The sequence below is a fragment of the Pistacia vera genome, unplaced genomic scaffold (assembly GCF_008641045.1).
Source record: "Pistacia vera cultivar Batoury unplaced genomic scaffold, PisVer_v2 Contig78, whole genome shotgun sequence".
NCBI classification, from domain to species: domain Eukaryota; kingdom Viridiplantae; phylum Streptophyta; class Magnoliopsida; order Sapindales; family Anacardiaceae; genus Pistacia; species Pistacia vera.
Genome location: NW_022196645.1, coordinates 234,354 through 252,909, shown reverse-complemented (window position 1 = coordinate 252,909; position 18,556 = coordinate 234,354). Strand labels below are relative to the sequence as shown.

The 18,556-nt window shown below is 33.8% G+C and overlaps 1 protein-coding gene, 2 non-coding genes and 2 pseudogenes across 3 annotated transcripts; 1 reads left to right on the top strand and 4 right to left on the bottom strand.

Moving 5' to 3' along the window:
• Positions 1-3,412, top strand: LOC116116574 (5-methyltetrahydropteroyltriglutamate--homocysteine methyltransferase 1-like). The gene is made up of 11 exons (XM_031402640.1): positions 1-374; positions 485-572; positions 699-826; positions 932-1,323; positions 1,416-1,579; positions 1,668-1,748; positions 1,848-2,014; positions 2,108-2,213; positions 2,359-2,609; positions 2,732-2,933; positions 3,020-3,412. Exons 1-11 carry the CDS (start codon positions 4-6, stop codon positions 3,395-3,397), a joined length of 2,328 nt encoding a protein of 775 aa, XP_031258500.1. The 5' UTR covers positions 1-3; the 3' UTR covers positions 3,398-3,412.
• A 507-nt stretch (positions 3,413-3,919) lies between these two features.
• LOC116116576 lies at positions 3,920-8,491 on the bottom strand (annotated as a pseudogene).
• A 3,104-nt stretch (positions 8,492-11,595) lies between these two features.
• LOC116116733 lies at positions 11,596-11,686 on the bottom strand. The gene has a single exon (XR_004125846.1). It is a non-coding gene; the product is annotated as a small nucleolar RNA SNORD96 family (small nucleolar RNA).
• Positions 11,687-12,626: 940 nt separating this feature from the next.
• LOC116116746 lies at positions 12,627-12,711 on the bottom strand. The gene has a single exon (XR_004125858.1). It is a non-coding gene; the product is annotated as a small nucleolar RNA snoR53Y (small nucleolar RNA).
• A 485-nt stretch (positions 12,712-13,196) lies between these two features.
• Positions 13,197-13,303, bottom strand: LOC116116743 (annotated as a pseudogene).
• Between the last annotated feature and the right edge of the window lie 5,253 nt (positions 13,304-18,556).

The window sequence follows — 18,556 nt, the reverse complement described above, 5'->3', positions numbered from 1 at the left end:
TGGATGTGTTGTGATGACAGAAAAATGGCGTCTCACATTGTTGGATATCCACGCATGGGCCCCAAGAGAGAGCTCAAGTTTGCATTGGAGTCATTCTGGGATGGCAAGAGCAGCGCAGAGGATTTGCAGAAGGTTGCAGCTGATCTCAGATCCGCCATCTGGAAACAGATGTCTGAGGCCGGGATCAAATACATTCCCAGCAACACTTTCTCATACTATGACCAAGTGCTCGACACTACCGCAATGGTCGGCGCTGTTCCAGCTAGGTACAACTGGAACGGTGGTGAGATTGGGTTCGATGTTTACTTCTCTATGGCCAGAGGAAATGCCGCTGTTCCCGCCATGGAAATGACCAAGTGGTTTGACACAAACTAGTAAGTGGCGGCAGATTTCAAATTGGGATTTAAGATTTGGCTGGTTTATTTAATTTATTATTATTATTATTATTTTTACTGATATGGTTGAGTTTTATGTGTTGATGTAGCCACTACATTGTCCCTGAATTGGCACCGGAAACCAAATTCTCTTATGCTTCTCACAAGGCTGTTAGTGAATTCAAGGAGGCTAAGGCGGTCAGTATTTTCTTCCAACTTTGTTTTGTTTATTTATGTTGGCAGTCTGTCTTTTTAGGTGTTAAAAATAGGTTTACATCTGATTGTCAAGCTTTTAAGATACTGAATTACTTGCCTCCCATGCAGCTTGGAGTAGAGACTGTTCCAGTCATTGTTGGCCCTGTATCTTACTTGTTGCTCTCTAAACCAAGCAAGGGTGTTGAGAAGTCCTTCTCTCTTCTCTCCATTCTCCCCAAAATCCTTCCTGTCTACAAGTAAGAAAATTTAACCTTTTTAAAAATATTTAAACCTATATATACTTGTATGTATATATGTTTTAACTTATTTAATTTGCATGGTAATAATAAAAACTTCTGCAGGGAAGTTATTTTTGAGCTTAAAGCTGCTGGTGCCACATGGATTCAGTTTGATGAACCCATGCTTGTTATGGATCTTGAATCTCACAAATTGCAAGCATTCACTGAGGCCTATGCTGAATTGGAATCAACTCTCTCTGGTTTGAACGTTCTCGTTGAGACCTACTTTGCTGATATTCCTGCTGAGGCATTCAAGACCCTCACTGGTTTGAAGGGTATCACTGCCTATGGTATTGATTTGGTTCGTGGAACTAAGACCCTTGACCTGATCAAGGGTGGATTCCCTCATGGAAAATACCTCTTTGCTGGAGTGGTTGATGGAAGGAACATTTGGGCCAATGATCTTGCTGCTTCACTGAGCACCCTGCAGGAACTTGAGGGCATTGTGGGCAAAGGTATTCATATTTTACTTGCATTTTGTTTTACATGGTGATAAATATATTTTCTAATAAGAATTTGATATATAATTGTATTCTTTACTGTGCAGACAAGCTTGTTGTCTCCACCTCCAGTTCGCTTCTCCACACAGCTGTTGATCTAGTTAATGAGACTAAGCTGGACAAGGAAATCAAGTCATGGCTCGCATTTGCTGCCCAGAAAGTTGTTGAAGTCAATGCATTGGCCAAGGCTTTGGCTGGTCAGAAGGATGAGGTATCATTCTCTTTCAAAATCTTATGAGAATTGACCAGATACTTAACTGTAATGTGTCATTACTCACTCTTTGTGGCCTTATTTTTAGGCATTCTTCTCTTCCAATGCTGCTGCTCAGGCTTCAAGGAAATCCTCCCCAAGGGTGACCAATGAAGCAGTTCAAAAGGCTGTAAGTGCTTGATTTATGTTGCCATTTTTGTGCTTTTAAATTGACTGTTCCATAGAGCAGCATTTTGTAGATATTAATTCACCTTTATTGCTTTCTCAGGCTGCTGCTTTGAAGGGTTCAGACCACCGACGTGCTACCAATGTTAGTGCTAGATTGGATGCTCAACAGAAGAAGCTTAATCTTCCAGTCCTCCCAACCACCACCATTGGGTCCTTCCCAAAAACTATTGAACTTAGGAGAGTTCGCTGCGAATACAAGGCTAAGAAGTGAGTGAATATGAAATTTTTCATCATTCTACATTATTTGTGAAATTGTGTTGAATGTTGAATGTATTGATGCCCTGATCATGCTGTGCTTAGGATCTCTGAGGAGGAATATGTTAATGCCATCAAGGAGGAAATCAGCAAAGTTGTCAAACTCCAAGAAAAGCTTGATATTGATGTCCTGGTTCACGGAGAGCCTGAGGTGAGCTTCCCTCTGATTGTGGAGGAAAAGCAATAGATGTTTCCCTTGGTTTTGATTTTTCAAGGAATTTCTTACATTCGGTCCTTTCATCTTCTATTCACAAGTAATTTTGTTGTATCTCCTACTGAGACATTTATTTTTGTAGAGGAACGATATGGTTGAGTACTTTGGAGAGCAGTTGTCTGGTTTTGCCTTCACTGCTAATGGATGGGTGCAATCCTATGGATCTCATTGTGTGAAGCCACCAATCATCTATGGTGATGTGAGCCGCCCCAAAGCTATGACTGTCTTCTGGTCCTCAATGGCTCAGAGCATGACTGCTCGCCCAATGAAGGGAATCCTTACTGGCCCTGTTACCATTCTCAACTGGTCCTTTGTCCGTAGTGACCAGCCCAGGTATAGACAACGAAAACCAGTAGAAGAGATAAAAGATAAAAAGAAGAAAAATGAAATTTTATGTTTGTTAAGACTTCTGTAATTGTTATATTGTTTAACATAAATCTCTGCCAATTGTCCAGATTTGAGACCTGCTACCAGATTGCTTTGGCTATGAAGGGTGAAGTTGAGGATCTTGAGAAGGCTGGCATCAATGTTATCCAAATTGATGAGGCTGCTTTGATGGAAGGATTGCCTCTTAGGAAATCCGAACATGCTTTCTACTTGGAATGGGCTGTCCACTCCTTCAGGATCACCAATGTCGGTGTCCAGGACACCACCCAGGTTGGTTTCCTCCCATTATCAAAATTTTATATTTCAAAGTTTAGTTCTGGAACTTCTATCTCATCTTGTTTTTCAACAACTTACAGATCATCACTCACGTGTGTGACTCCAACGACAATATTCATTCCATCATTGACATGGATGTTGATGGGATTACCACTGAGAACTCTCGTTCTGATGAGAAGCTCCTTTCAGTCTGTATGGGAGTTAAGTATGGTGCTGGAATTGTCCCAGCTGTCTATGATATCCACTATCCTAGAATACAATCAATTGAAGAGACTGCCGACAGAATCAACAAGAAGCTTGCAGTGCTCAAAACCAACATCTTTTGGATGGACAGGATCTCCGGCTATGGTCTCATGACTCGCAAGTACTCTCAGTTGAAGCTTGCCTTAAAGAACGTGATTGCTGCCGCCAAGAGCCTCTGCGTCTGCACCAAGTTTAAGAAAGTAAAAACAGAGTAAAGCAGAGATATTTTTGGGGGGATTGTCGTAGATAATGAGGCATAGCCTCTACACGTTTAGTATTTAACTATTTATTGTAGAACCAGATGTAAGGCCCGTTTCCATGTGGATTGTTGTTTGCTGCATACCGTGATATATCAGTTTATAAAGTTTGTTTTGGTGAAATCATGTTTAAATTATGTATAGTTTTACATTAGGGTCAAAACAGACCACCAATTTAATCACATTGCATACTCTTCTTGCAATACATAAACAAGCACATACCATAAATAATTACTTTGCATTCGAGCATTAATCTTCGTTGAGAAGCAACTCTTAATTTAACTGTTTTAGAAAATTTACGAATATAAATTCCCATACATTAAACCTAAGCAGCATGGCTGATGATTGGATGAAGTTTATAAACATACAGAAATCGAGGAAACGGAAAAACATCGCCGGCCTCATTAACAAAGAATATCTAATTAATGGAAATGGCCATCATAATAAAAATATAAAATTATATTATAACACAACAATTTACAATAAGCTAGCTGCGTGTAATAGGAAAAAATAGAAAGGATCACCACTGATGTGCTTACGCCCAAGTTCTGAAATTTTGTCACAATAGTTAAAGGTTAATGCTTGGATGTTGGTACAATCTTTTAAGAGACCCATCCCAGTATCTGTGACATCAGAACCACAAAGATCCATCCAACTATCCTTCACTCCAGGATATTCACCCAACAAAACAACCTGCAAACATAACGCGGATACTTTATAACTGAAAGCCTCCATCAAGAACTAAACAAAGTAGAGAAGCTTTAATTATAATCAGTACTTCAATGCTCAAACCACCAACAAAGTCTTACCTGTAAAGCACAATCTCGGAAAGCTTCCACAGAAGCATCAGTAAGACCATGCGAAAATATCAATTCATTGAAGATTTGTTGGCTTATATCTCTTGGTAGCATTGAGAATGAAGTATATTTGTCAATATCCTATCAAGGTTGAAACATGTGAGAAAAGTACAAGCAAAGAGAAATCCTCAACCAAACACACCCAGGGAATGCAAGCAAGTACCTCACATATTTTATATATGCATAACTCCATGAGAGATGGACAACTAACTTCCCCTGGCTTACTTTCCATTGCAAGGCAATCAACTACAGGCACTCCCATTAGTCTTAGAAAGTCTTTTGCAGTCTTCATTGTGCTGCTTTGTCACCTGCAATAATAGAGAGCATATGGCCTCAAAATCTAGCACAAGTGAACACATTCCTTTCTATCCAGACCTAGATCATTTCTAATATAAGAGAGAATAGACTATAAGATGATAATCATTACCAGAAGCAAGACATACAAGCAAAGGACCGACCTTCACAGTCCATTTACTAAATTTTTCAATGTCTTCTTTATTGGCAACCTGCAATGAGGGAATGGTAGAAGTTGTATAATTTATGAGTTGTAGGGCGCTTCTATCAAAAAATTTAGCATACACAACACTCATGACCACCCATGTCAAAACTCCTACAAACACTCATAAGGGAATATATATTCATTTTCCTGAAACATGGATAAGATATTGAGGTGTTATACAAACATTAAGTTTGGAGTGGCTAAAAACTGGTCATATACATCATTCCTACGGTAATAGACAATAGGGAATGTCACCAAGGGCAAGACACCTGCATACAACTAATAATCCCAGGGAAAGGAAGGGCCATCATTAATCAAATACTAAATTCTTAAAACCAAAGAGTTTATTTTAAGAAAAGTAGGCACAACCATGCAGGAAACTTACTGGAATTGTCCAAAAGGGTACTGTATTACTTTTCAAGGGGTATCTAAGATCAATCATCATATCCTTCCCAACAAAACGGTAAAATGGTTACATGAGCAAGAAGATGGCAATTATCACCACAAGAAGCAAAAGTATCAGCCAATCATGCATGTGTGTCCTTGCAACTCTTAACTCCATGAGACTTGACAGAATGTGAAACAATTTGGGCCTCCATCATTTTATACTGTGAATTATACAGACATCACAATAAATTTAGATTAATTGGATATCAAGCTATTAGCTCATCCAAAAGGCATATTCAATTAAATAAGGAAACTTATTGTGTTTTATTTAGCTATCTGTGAGCATGGTCTAGGTTTTTCTTTCTAATATTGACCTATATAAAGTTCAGATTAATTTATTATATGAGCATGAGAGTTCTTAAATTTTGCTATTATGTTTATATTAATAATCTAATAGTTGCATTGTTATTTAATCTTCAAAATTAGTAGATAAGATTATATAAACAGACAAAATATGCAGATTCAGAATCGAATAAACAAATAGTGTTCTCATCTACCATTTAAACTGCTTTTTGAGGGTCCATTACATTGTATCCATCTTTAGCTTCACCTCCTTCAGCTCCACCTCAAAGTACCTAGCAAATTTCTCCCAGCACACCTAACGAAAGAGACTTTATGTTATAATTAATTAATGATAATTCATAAATGGGATGATGAGTAATTACCTGAACATTGGCGCCTGTGACAATATTGGGCTCTAACCTTGGCAACAATTCGTTGAAAGGTGATGTCTTCATCGCCAATCTTATCCCTGCCTTTACCCCACTTCTTATCTGCAACCAAAGATTGAAAAAATATTCTGTTCCCATTCTAATACTTGGTGTACTATACTATCACCGCCTGATAGATGGTAACTAAAAGAGATCAGAAACAAATATGCACACCATGCCAGGATGCATTCCACAAATTAAAATTCTCTTACAGTATTTCTTGTACGATAGAAAAGTAATTAACAACTGCAACTGCATATATGATTTGTGAACTGAGAGACATGATTTTATGGTTTTATACCATTTTATAATGAATTTGATCCGCTCATACGCATACAGAAGACTAAATACTTTTGAAAAACAATAAAAAAAGTAGTTCCTCACTGTATTCCCTGCACCCCCCAATAACTCAGCCATCTGTTCAGACCCAATGTTTACTCCATTCTCATCCAACAACACAACCTACAATTACATGAACAAAACAAAACTTGTACCCAAAACACAACAGCCTTTAGAAGTAGAAAACAACAAAGTTTGAGACCATACCCAATCATCAGAGCTGATAAGGTTCATCACCGCTGCATCCTCATCCTCAACCTGAGCCCTCACATCACTACATTTCAAAAAATTTAAATAACCACACTGCTGGAGCACAGTCATAATGATAAAGTGACCACTCTCTAATGACTAACCTTATTTCAGCACGCAAGTGTTGAATGTCATCATATGTCTTGGCACACTCCTGAATAGCACTAATGTCAACTCCAAAATATCTGGAATTGGTGAAGGAATTATAGCAATTTGTTTGGTCATGTAATCATTTCAATAGATTGCATTAAATGCTAAAAAAATCATGTTAACAAATGAAGGTCCATAAAATAAGGATTAATTTTTTGTTAACATACATTGAGATATAACTTCTAAAACAAATTTAATGATACTCCAAATCTGGATTTTGTTGCACGCAAAATATGGTTTTAACTCCATTTTGACGAAGCTTGTCAACATCTTCAGGAGTCTACAGATATGATAAAGAAAAGTGAAAATCAGATGATCATCCTCGAGAGAATATAATTAATTCCTTCGTAGAAATTAAAAACAACAGTTATCCTACAATCAAATCTAGTCGAATGAAGTTGTAATTCATTCCTAGTTCATGCCTATAGGTCAAAACTGTATCAAAATACACCAAAGAAGATGATCTGCAACATGCAGAGACGCTAATAAAAGAAATCTAGACTTGTAAGAGAAAAGGAATTAGAGGAATATGTCCATTGTAATAAACAATCCACATGTAATCAATCTTTTACATATATCCATAGCACACCATATTAAATAAGCTGCCAGAACAGCATATGAAATAATGATCCAAAGAATCAGATGCGAAAAAATTTCTACAATTAGCGCAAACTTATCTTCAAATTTTTTATATTTTTTTATTTTTGGCTATATATGTAGTAAATCCACAATTGATATGCCATTTACATGGAACATGTCCTGTATACCTTAAAGTCTCCACAACTTCCTCAACGTCAAGGTTAAAGCTTATGTGTAAACTTACCTGCACCCATAACTTTTGTCATGTTATTACTATAGATATCAGATTTTTCCTCCTCCACTTGAGAGTCATTCATCTCTCTACTTGGCGTAGATCCTGAAATTGCCTGTAAATGAAAATTGTCAGCAATCTTCTACAGGAATTTGTTCATACATAATCAAGAGTCAACAAAATCGTACACAACTAATAATTCAGAACAAAAATCAAGCAACAGACTTGACCACCTTGCCTAGCCTACTCTTCAAGGGCACTGGTATAAATCAATGTTCACCAACCTTCACAAGGACTTAAAAACTGCAATAATGGACTTATTTTATTGGCAAACAACAGCTATACAGCACTGCAGGTTTTGGTCTTTGCCATACAATTTTCGTCAATCATATATTAATACAAAATAATAAACACTACTGAGCAAAGTTTCCCATTTAACATGCTTTTCCATACTTGACTTAAAAATGTCCAATTTTCACTCTCTCAATGACATTGTATAATCATAAATGAAGAATTAAGACCAAAAAGTACAGTCATTTTGACGAAAACATTAACAGAATAAACAAAACAGAACAAACAAACGAATGGATATTCCACACAGACTCCATTATGATTGGACAATATAGACAAATTGAAATCGTCAAAAGAGATGTATTCATTTCCCCTAAGACCTGCTGCTACAGGGCAGGTGAGTGAAATCTACATATAAAATATATATAGCAGTCTTAGTTACGAAACAACCTAAAACATGAACTATAATAGCGATTCAAACCAAATAATATTTTTCCTAAAAAAGAACTGAAATTATTATTTCGGTAAGTCACCTTGATGGCTATACTTGGAGACAGATCAAAATAATTCATCATTCTCTGCAACAAATCAGAGACTCCATAAAACACAAACACATGAACACAAAACAGTAAAAGTAAAACCAGATTGAAGTATAAAGTGTATTCCAGTGGATTGAAAGAGCAAGAAGAAAGAGGAGCCTTTCGTTGATTGAATTTGAAGCTTTGCAGAGGCAAAGCTGAGGATCTGAAGTTCAATTAAAAATTAATTAACGAAAATGAAGAAATGAAGTACAGAAATAGAAGGATCATTCATGAAATTAAATAAAAAACCTCGAAAGATTCTGTAAACAGTTCATTTGATTAGAAATATCAGAGAGAATGAGAGTAAATCTTGTAAAGGTATTATTAAGAGAATACTATATATGCATTAAAAATTGATTAAAATTGTAGGAAAAATAAACATATTTTACTTTGTTATATTTCAAATATTTTTAGATTTTACAACTAATATATAATATATATGAATATTATTCCTACTTAATAATATTCATTTATGCAATCAAAAGATAAAAAGAAATAATCCCAAGAACCAAAAAAATAAATGGAAGAAAGAAAAAAAAAAAGAAAAAAAAAAAAAAAACCTGAAAATATAATGCAATCCACACTGTCGGAGCACCTCATTCCTCACCAACCATGAGGAAGTGCTACTTATAAAATAGATCAGAAAAACATTTTCAGGCAAATGAGTAATGAGTTGACCAATAACTCCAGGACACCAATGAATTGGTAATTGGATCGTCTACCATCTCATATGTCTTTGAGAGAAAAGAAGCCGGCGTATTTGAACTACCCTGTCCATGTGATTCTTCCATAGCTTAACTTGTATTAAATTTCATCCAACTGAAAGTGGGTTTTAGGAAAATCAAAGTAAGGTTGAAAACCCAGAAGCCAAACCATGAAAGATGATTAAATATACTGGAAAGAGAAGCAAATGAAAATGAATTATCATGGTATAAACATAAATATGTGCTGTCTTTAAGCATAATCATTAGTACACAAAAGTTATAAATTATAAAAAAAATTATGAAATCCTAAGTAGAGTTTGAAGAAACAAATCGTTTTCCTCTAAAAACAACAATTATTTCAAAAATTAAATAGAATAAATGTGTATCTAAAGCAAAGTGAAAACAGAAAAAGAACTTACCTACGTATTGAGCTGCCTTGCAAAGCTTGAAAAATACTTGGGCAGCAAATCTCTTGAAAAATCAGGGAAACAGAAAAACATCACCAGCCTCACTAACAAAGAAATGACTATATATATGTATATATATTAGATGTATACAACAAAATATCAGCATGTTTTACGGATCAAAAGACACTTATACTTCAATAACAGATACCAAGCTGAGTAGGCAACACAGACAACTCCAGTGAGTCACCATTTCATATTCAGCACCACATAGAGTTTGTGTTCAACTGACTTTTTCATTCTTTAATTCATTGTAACCGTTGTTAGGCTTCTTAATTTCAATCTTATTCCACCATAAACGTGTAACTTAACAAAAATTAATTTAATTATTCAACCTAAACACAACATGAAAAAAATGAAAAAAAGTTACCAAACAAGTTCTTCACCAACTCCAAGACTATGAAAATATTATAATGAAACAGTAAACAAATATCACAACGTGAGAATGAAAAACAAAAGACTAGTAAAAAAAATATAACATCTAATACAACAATAATGAACAGAGCCTTAATGTGTAAAGCAGTAAACATTCCCATATAACAAAGAAAACTAAACGCTGTTAGTTGTATAGCAGCTTCATGTCTCTCTCCAATATTGCCTCCTCTAAAGTAGGCTACCCACAATCAAGGGAAGGCAAAAGAACCGAGCTGCCTGGGATCACCATTTCTATGGTCAAAAAACAAATGCAATATTCAAAGACTAAACAGTAATAAGCTAGTTAATATTCAATTTACATTTTCAGTTCACATAAAGGCCTGACGAGAAGAAACTTATCATACGTATGTAATACTCTCTTGCCTTCCTCTTTGCTATAAAGAAGAGCTAGAACTCCTGGTGCACAGACTAGAATAATTTTAAAATCCATGGCCATTATTTTACCTCTGACAAAGAAATTGCCATTGAAAATTTCTTCAATTTTGGACTCAAAACATTTATAACATTCACACCTAAACCTATCATACCCATGTAATCTGTCTCTTGTCTTCCTTTCTACAATAAAGAAGGGCTAGAACTCCTGCTGCACAAACTTGAATAATCTTGAAATAGATTACGCAGAATCTATATTTTAGATTTGTTATAAACCAAGTAAGAGCAAGATATAAGACAGGGAGCAGGGATGTCAATTGTCTGGCCAGGCCGGGTTTGTCCAGGTCTAGACCCGGCCCGGATATTTGACAGTGAACCTGGATGCGGATAAATACACGATTTTTATTATGCCAGGCTGGGCTAATAATACTGGGTTAGTAAACCCGGGATTTGTTTGATACTTTTTCCCTTTTCAAGAGCATATTGAGAATCAAAAATCATTAACACATCCTACATCCACGTCTTTATAACTGAAATGCTTAAGAGCCATAAAAATGATTTACCAAACAAAGAACAAATTGGCAAGATGAACAAATTGGTAGTTGAGTGGTGGACTGTCGTGTGGAGGAGAGGTGATGATGTGATGATCGGAGATGATGAATACCAGCAAGATGAATGCTGGTGACGATACGAGATGAAGCTTTTATTGAGGTTTCCATTGTTGAATTGGAGTTTTTGTTGGCCGAATAGGTAGCGAAAATAAAATATCTAAAGTTATATTTATTTTAAACTAAAGTAATAATAGAGTGTGAGTTATATGTAATATCTTTGTGTCCAAATTTTTCTAAACCAATGGATTAGATTTAGATAGATGATGACTAATTTGTATCTTTTTTAGTCAAGAAATTGTGTTACAATTATAATGAAAATGATAAATAAACATACATACCTCGATTAAATCCGGTGGAAATCCACACAAAGGAAAAGTAATTTAAAACTTAATATTCTTAAAGTCCCACTTCTGAAACAAAAAGGTAAAAGTAAAATTCAGAGAATTAATGAAGAAATTAAAAACATTTCCATATATACCTATTGCCAATAGTTGAAGGTGTAATGTGTTTTTGATATTAAGAGTAACAATGAGATTAATATGCTGAGAAACACTAGTACCAAATACCCAATTGCGATAAACGCTTTCTTCTCATTTGAAAGGCGAAAACTAACACAAATAAAGCAAAACAAACATACGGCCTCAGAATTGCAGAATGTCACCAAGGCTAAACAAGCCATTCAGTCCCGAAAGATGGTGTATTTTATGAATGATTTCCTCCTTGGCCACATTTCTTCTTCACACAAAGAAAAAAAAAATAGAAAAATGCAGAGAAAATGTTTGTCTCATGGCCAGTCCCAAATGGTAAAGGCAACAACGCTGCTCCACAAGGCGATGGAATATGAGACCACCCGTCAACGGAGGAACTCCACAGAGGGAGGACCATCAACGTCAATGGACATTTATCTGTGACGTTTACTTTGGAATGTACAAACATAGCTGGTTTGCCCCAATAAAGTAAAGGATTTGAGTAATCCCTCGTCACAAAAATACAAAATAGAATTCATCATCACAACTAAACATATAACAGAAATTACATAACTAGAACATTAAATAATGCATTAAAGAATATGTAAAATCTATTCTTCTATGATGATATAACAAATGTATGTCTCATGGCCAGTCCCAAATGGTAAAAGCAGCAACGCCACTCCACTAGGCGATGGAATATGAGACCTGCCCACAGATGGAAGAGCTCCTATTATGGAAGACCATCAACATCCAGAGCATTTATTTATGACGGTTACTTAGGAATCTACAAACATAACTGGTTTGCCCCAGTCAAGTATTGGAATTCTTTAGAAATCCCCATCAAATTATAAGTATTTTAAGAGAAGATTTGCATCATTACACAAAAGTCATTTATTAAACAACTTAAAGTAATCACCAAGTACTAAGCAATCAACATAAACTAAACATTCATAATTAGAAATTCAATCACAATGTGATAAGCTAGTAAACTTAGTTGTGTACTAAAATTAAGATTTTGTAAACATACCATAAATTGTATACGTGAATGCAGGAATATCCACAACTAAGTGTCAGAGTGCTTGCCACAACTACGCAACAAATTTAATCAATAATAACACCTCCATTACAAAATGTTGTCTTACTTAATCTTAAACAAAACTCAAAAAGGAACAAAATGTAATCACATAAGAAAAGAATAGTTCCCTCAGAACATAACAAAAGAAGTATTCAGTCATCTAATTTTCAGAATTAGCATGGTCAGTAATAAAACATCACTGGGAACAGCTCTCTTTACTGGAGATTAGGCAAAAATTCAACAACATAAGCACATAAATCTTCACAGGAAATAGAAATATTTTTCACACTCAATGACGAACAAAACCATGTAACAACCTACATTCAATTTTCCAGATTCTGTTCACATTGTGCAACAGTATACCTATAACACAAAATAAAACCAAACTAAGAAACAAGCTCAATTGTGAGCAAACAAAAACAACTTTTTCAAGATTTCAAATAAACCCCTGAACATTCAAATCATCCAAGTTCCCTCAGAAAAAAGTAAATCTTTCAGTCATAAAACAATCACATATACATTAGCACGATTATTTTGAAGCATGACGGGGAAGTGGGAACAAATATGAAACAAACCCAGATGAACAAACACAAAATAAATAATACCCGGGATACACAAACACATCAAATCATATGATAAAAAAATTAAAAGCACAAAAACAAACGTTTCATTAAACTGGTACAAATAAAAAAAATTATGTTGCTCAGATAAACGTTGGAAAGAGTCGATTCCCTGACCATTGACTAACAAAGGCCTCATAATGAGCTGGGATTACACATTTATCGCCATTGATGAAATTTATCTTTATCACACACAAAATTAAACACCTAAAACCAAATCAGAGCTACAAAACCACAAATCAAATGAATTAAAATCAAACACAAAAAAATTGAAACTTTATGAACAAATCAAGGAAGAGAGGACATACAGAGAGAGAGAAAAAAAGAGAGTGCTGGATGGACCGCTTAAGGGCGGTATGCCGACGGTGAGAATGTCAGGGTTTTATTAAACCTAGGGCTAGGGTTTTGGAGTTGGGGCAAAACGGGTTTTGTCAATTATGACCCTAAACTTAGATTATCTTACAATTTTGTCTAGGGAGGTGAATTTCTCTGTGGGCCTTGCTCATGGGCTGCCCAGAGAAAAGGCTTTCATACAAAATAGTGGGCCTAGGTTTGGGATTGGTATATTTATTTAAATACATTTTGTTTCAGATGATTCTTCTATGAGACGAGTTTATGTATGTCCAACCAATAGCGTGAATTACATAACCACGTCTGATGTGCTTATGTATCTTACATGACTGTATGCCTGCTTTGCATAAAGGTTTTCTGAATTTATGTATATTAATTGATTGCATTGAGCATGCATATAATGGTCCATTTTTTTGGACCTCTTAGAATTCTAGCTTCATCGGGCTGTGTTACAACGGAATGGGGTTCTACAAGGAACCAAGAAAAGAGGGTGAAAGTGCAAAGAATTGAAGTAGAACCATCTCCATGGACACAACATGGCAAGCTTTCAGAACTCCAGTATTTAATGGAGCTAACAGGAGGGTCATTCGTAATGAATTGGACATATGTGTAAAGCATGGGAGGCAATGTTGAATTGGGGGAGGAGGAGGACTTGTGGGAGTAGAAGTGTTGAGAGTGGAAGGAGTTTTGAGTGCTTAATTTAAGAGAGTAAAATGCCCTTAATTTTATAATGTAATAAGATGTGATTAAATAGGAGAGATTAGGCGAAGTTGGTTAAATCAAGATTGACTTACCAAATTTTGTGACTTTGTGAGAACATTAATGAATGGCAGGCATGCCACATGTTTCCTCCCTAACCAACCAAATTATATTACAAAGTATCACTTTCTTCTAGTTTAGACATGGAGGTTTGCATAATTTATCAAATCTTGTAACGTAGTCTGTACTCCTTATTCCGAACTTATCATAATTTAACATAGAATATAAATACTTTATATATATGTGACAGTTTTATAACCATCACATAATTAGGTCAAAGATTATCTCCTTAACACAAAAGAAAATCAGGATTATGCACAATAATGGTGTGGAAGGAGACAAGCTAATTTGATTGTTTTGTATGCAAAAAGATGGTTTGTTGGGAGATTTAGACAGCCTAAAAGAGCCTCACTGTTTTTTTTTTTTTTTTTTTTTTTTTTTTTTTTTTTTTTTTTTTTTTTTAATGACTTGACGGTGTTCGAGCTGACTTACATACATCTCAATTAATCTCTCAAGATCTTGGAATTATTAGTCGAGTAAGAATTCTAGTGACTACTCCTATTAACCGTCGATGAGGGATTTGAATTAATACCTCTAGAATAAAACACTTAAAAGTTTATATTCTATGAGTTTTGATATTCAATTAAACTTGCTTTTGGATTTTTATTCTATAATTAAATTAATAAATTAAACGATTATAATGATAAAATCAGTTTTGATGAGGAAGCAATAGGATGAAAGAATAGATGGGGGGTTGGTGAAGTAGAGAGTGAAAATGAAGAGATTAGTAAGAAGGATAATGTAACAATCAAAGGTTGGTGACGAAAGCCGTCTCATCATCTGTAATAGTTGGCCAACCACGCCATACATATTTCAAAGCTTGGTTGGTAGCTTCAATTTTTTTAATTATATTAAAATTAATATACGCCTCCTAATGTTTTTAATTTTTATTGCTGTAAATGTTTTCAATTATATATATACTTGATAGTTTTTAATTAAATTAATTTTGATAAAACTATTGAAATATGATCAGAAATTAAAAACATAAAAATAAAAATTGATTTTATAATGAGAATCCGTTGGTTTTTAAAAATACGATCAAACGTCCAAGCGTTTGACCTTTTTTGTAGTAAGCATCCGCTAATTTCCGAAATAGAACTTAGAAAAACAAAAATTCGGGAAATAAAACTCTAACCCTCAATTTTATACAAACCGTTGATTATTCTATTTAATTTTAAGGAAAACGTACTTTTCATAAAAATTCAATAAATCTAATATCTAAAAACTATCAACACTGTTAAAAGATCAATATGTTTTTTGAAGATTAAATTCAAGAAATTATTAATGAATTTGAAGATTGAATTAAATCAATTAATAATATTTTTCGAAAGTGTTTTACTACAACAAAGTGAAATACACAAAAGGTAATATGCATTTCATATCTTGACTCTCATTGGATGGTCTGATGGTAAAAAAGTAAAATGGTCTAACATGAGTTTTTTAATTAGAATTCTTCCAAGCACTAATAAGGTGACTATTGAAGGGATTTATGCGATTATTCACTTTAAGGCCTCAGAGAAATTAGTTGAGATGAATACAAATTAGTCCAAATATATATAGGTTAATTAAAAATAAAAAAAGCCATAAATAATTAGTGAAAGAAATACAAATAATCAAATTTAAATCTCGATCTAAGATATAAGTTTAAAATTATTCTATTATTTTCATAAATAAGTCAAAATCATTTTTTGGGAATCTCATTTCAGACTTTGGAAAAGACAAAAGGGCACACGGCGGGGGCTACCCTGACGTACCCGTGATTGTCTATCTGTCTGCGGGAGTAATTGCCGCGTGGGAATAGGAAACAGTAAGGCGTGTGGATGTGCGTGATGGAAGGTGAATCACCGACACCGTATTATCATGCGTGCCACACTGCACACCGAATCTGGTCCTCCTTATAATACATGTTCAATCTTTTTGGGAGGATCGTACTCCTGCGCGTGTCACTCAACCACCGACGGTTGCAAATGCTTATTTAATGCATTATACTCAATACTCTCACCCACTGGAATTTTGATTTCTAACTAATTTCAGGTTAAATTAAATCACTACTACTGTATTAATTATTTTAATTATGTTAAAATTAATTATTAATTCTAAAATAATCTTAGGAATTTATTTTGATGTGGATAATAAGAAAGTAATTTCATGATTTTTTCCTATTATACTAATATTTAGATAATGAACACTTTTGATAATGGAATACACTTGGGATATTGGAGACATGTTACTCTTCTAGTATATGCCATGTGTACTCCTCTACCAAAATCTATTTTTATTTTTAAAACAATACATATACAATATCCAAACTATAATGCTCTTAATCCATATAATTATAATATAATTTTTTATTTAAAAAAAAAAAAGGATCCTAATGCCCATTAACAATTTTTTTTTTTTTTTTTTTTTAACTAAGGTGTTTGGGTCAGCTTACGCACATCCTGACTAATCCTTGGGGAAGACTAATGCAACAACCCACTATCGAGACTAGGAGTGAAAATTGAGTCGAGCGGCTCAAGCTCGACTCGACATAACTCGAATACTAATTTGAGTCGGGTTTGATCGCAATACAATTCAACTCGAAAAACTTGATTAAGTTCGATTAAAACTCGAATTCGAACTTGAATTCTAATTTCAAGAATCGATTTGGAGTTCGAACTCAATTCCTCATGCTCGGTTAGGCTCGAATTTGATACTGTAGCAATCGAGTCGAGTTTGAGTAGACATATACTCTACTCAATTCGATTTCACCCTTAGCCACGACCCCTACTTAAATCGCAGATGAATTATCCTTTTCTTCATCTTATATTTTCATGCTCTTTACATTCTATATGGATGAGAAAAAAGAAAAAGTGCTTAAAAATTGGTCCTCAAAACCCACTTACACGACCAACCCATGAACCCAAGAGTACTTTTGGCATTTGGGTAGGCTACTATAGGTTGTAAAGACAGTGATTAAGATTTTTGAGTGCATTTTTCTGTCTAATTAATCATTGTAACATGCAATGCATGTGCACTAAAAAATATAAAAGAAAAAGAAAATTGGGTTATTTAATGACCAACATTATTATATTCTCTGTTGGAAAGAAGTATCTCCAAATCTGAGACCTTTATGCGGTGGGGAATGGGAATTAAAATGGGTACAGTATTAATAATTTAATACAGAAGTGACCTTCACTCCTTTGCTTTAAACAGTCTGGACAGAATGGTTGGTCGATAAGTTGCAATTACTGAGCTCAGTGATTGGTAAATGGCAATTCCCGTAAAAGCTTCTATTGTTTACAATAATAAATTTTATGCCTATTTTTTTTTTAGCGCAATTTATGTAAATGACTTTTTATATGATTAAAATTTTTTATTATAAAGAATTTATCTATAAAAATAAAAGTTTAATAAAATTTTTATTCTTTAAATATAAATTAAATAATGAATCTGAACTCTCTATATTTAGAAAGTTAAATTTTACTCACTATCTTAATTTTAAATAATAAATTATAAGTTTTTATGTATTTTATTTATGATCTATCTTTCCTATTAAGTTTTTTTTCTTGAAAAAATATATTTCCTCTCTTAAAATTTAAAAAGTCTATTAGATTTTAATAAAAAATTTATTCTTTATATTTAAAAAATAATGAATATACTCTTTATTTAAATGAAAAATATTCTTTAAAATAAAGAATATAATTGGAGATGCTTTTAGAGCATCTCATTCTTTATTCTTTATATTAAGAATAAATTCAAATTCTTTATTATAAAAAATCTATCTATAAACTTTATTCTTTAAATATAAATTAGAGAGTGAGTTTGACTCTTTATGTTTAAAGAATTATATTTTACTCTCTATCTAAATTTTAATTAATAAACTATAAATCTTTTACGCATTTTATGTATTAATTATCTCTTTTATTAAGTCTCTTTCATGAAAATAAAATAAAAACTTTATTCTTTACGTTTTGCTTATAAAACAGGCTCACCCACAAAGGCACAAAGCCGTCATTTTAGCCAACCTCATGCAACGGTACCTCGAATATTCTTTCAAAAACCTGACCTGCTGTACTTGTTGTTTCACTCGAATCTTGCGAAGCGTTAAGTAGCTCGTACTCGTACTATTTAATTTCATAATCAATAATATTATTAACTAAAATTACCATAAACACTCTTATATATAAAATAGTTTTTGATTTATTACATTCTAACCTTTTTATTTAAAGTAACATTAATTTTAATATAGTGTTTAGATTCAAAATTATACCTTTAATTAC

Bases quoted from the DNA above. Each gene is read 5' to 3' on its own strand.
- LOC116116574 (XM_031402640.1), top strand. From the start codon at position 4: ATGTGTTGTGATGACAGAAAAATGGCGTCTCACATTGTTGGATATCCA. The intron at 573-698 runs GTCAGTATTTTC...CCTCCCATGCAG, and splicing joins AATTCAAGGAGGCTAAGGCG to CTTGGAGTAGAGACTGTTCC. The intron at 827-931 runs GTAAGAAAATTT...AAACTTCTGCAG, and splicing joins AAAATCCTTCCTGTCTACAA to GGAAGTTATTTTTGAGCTTA.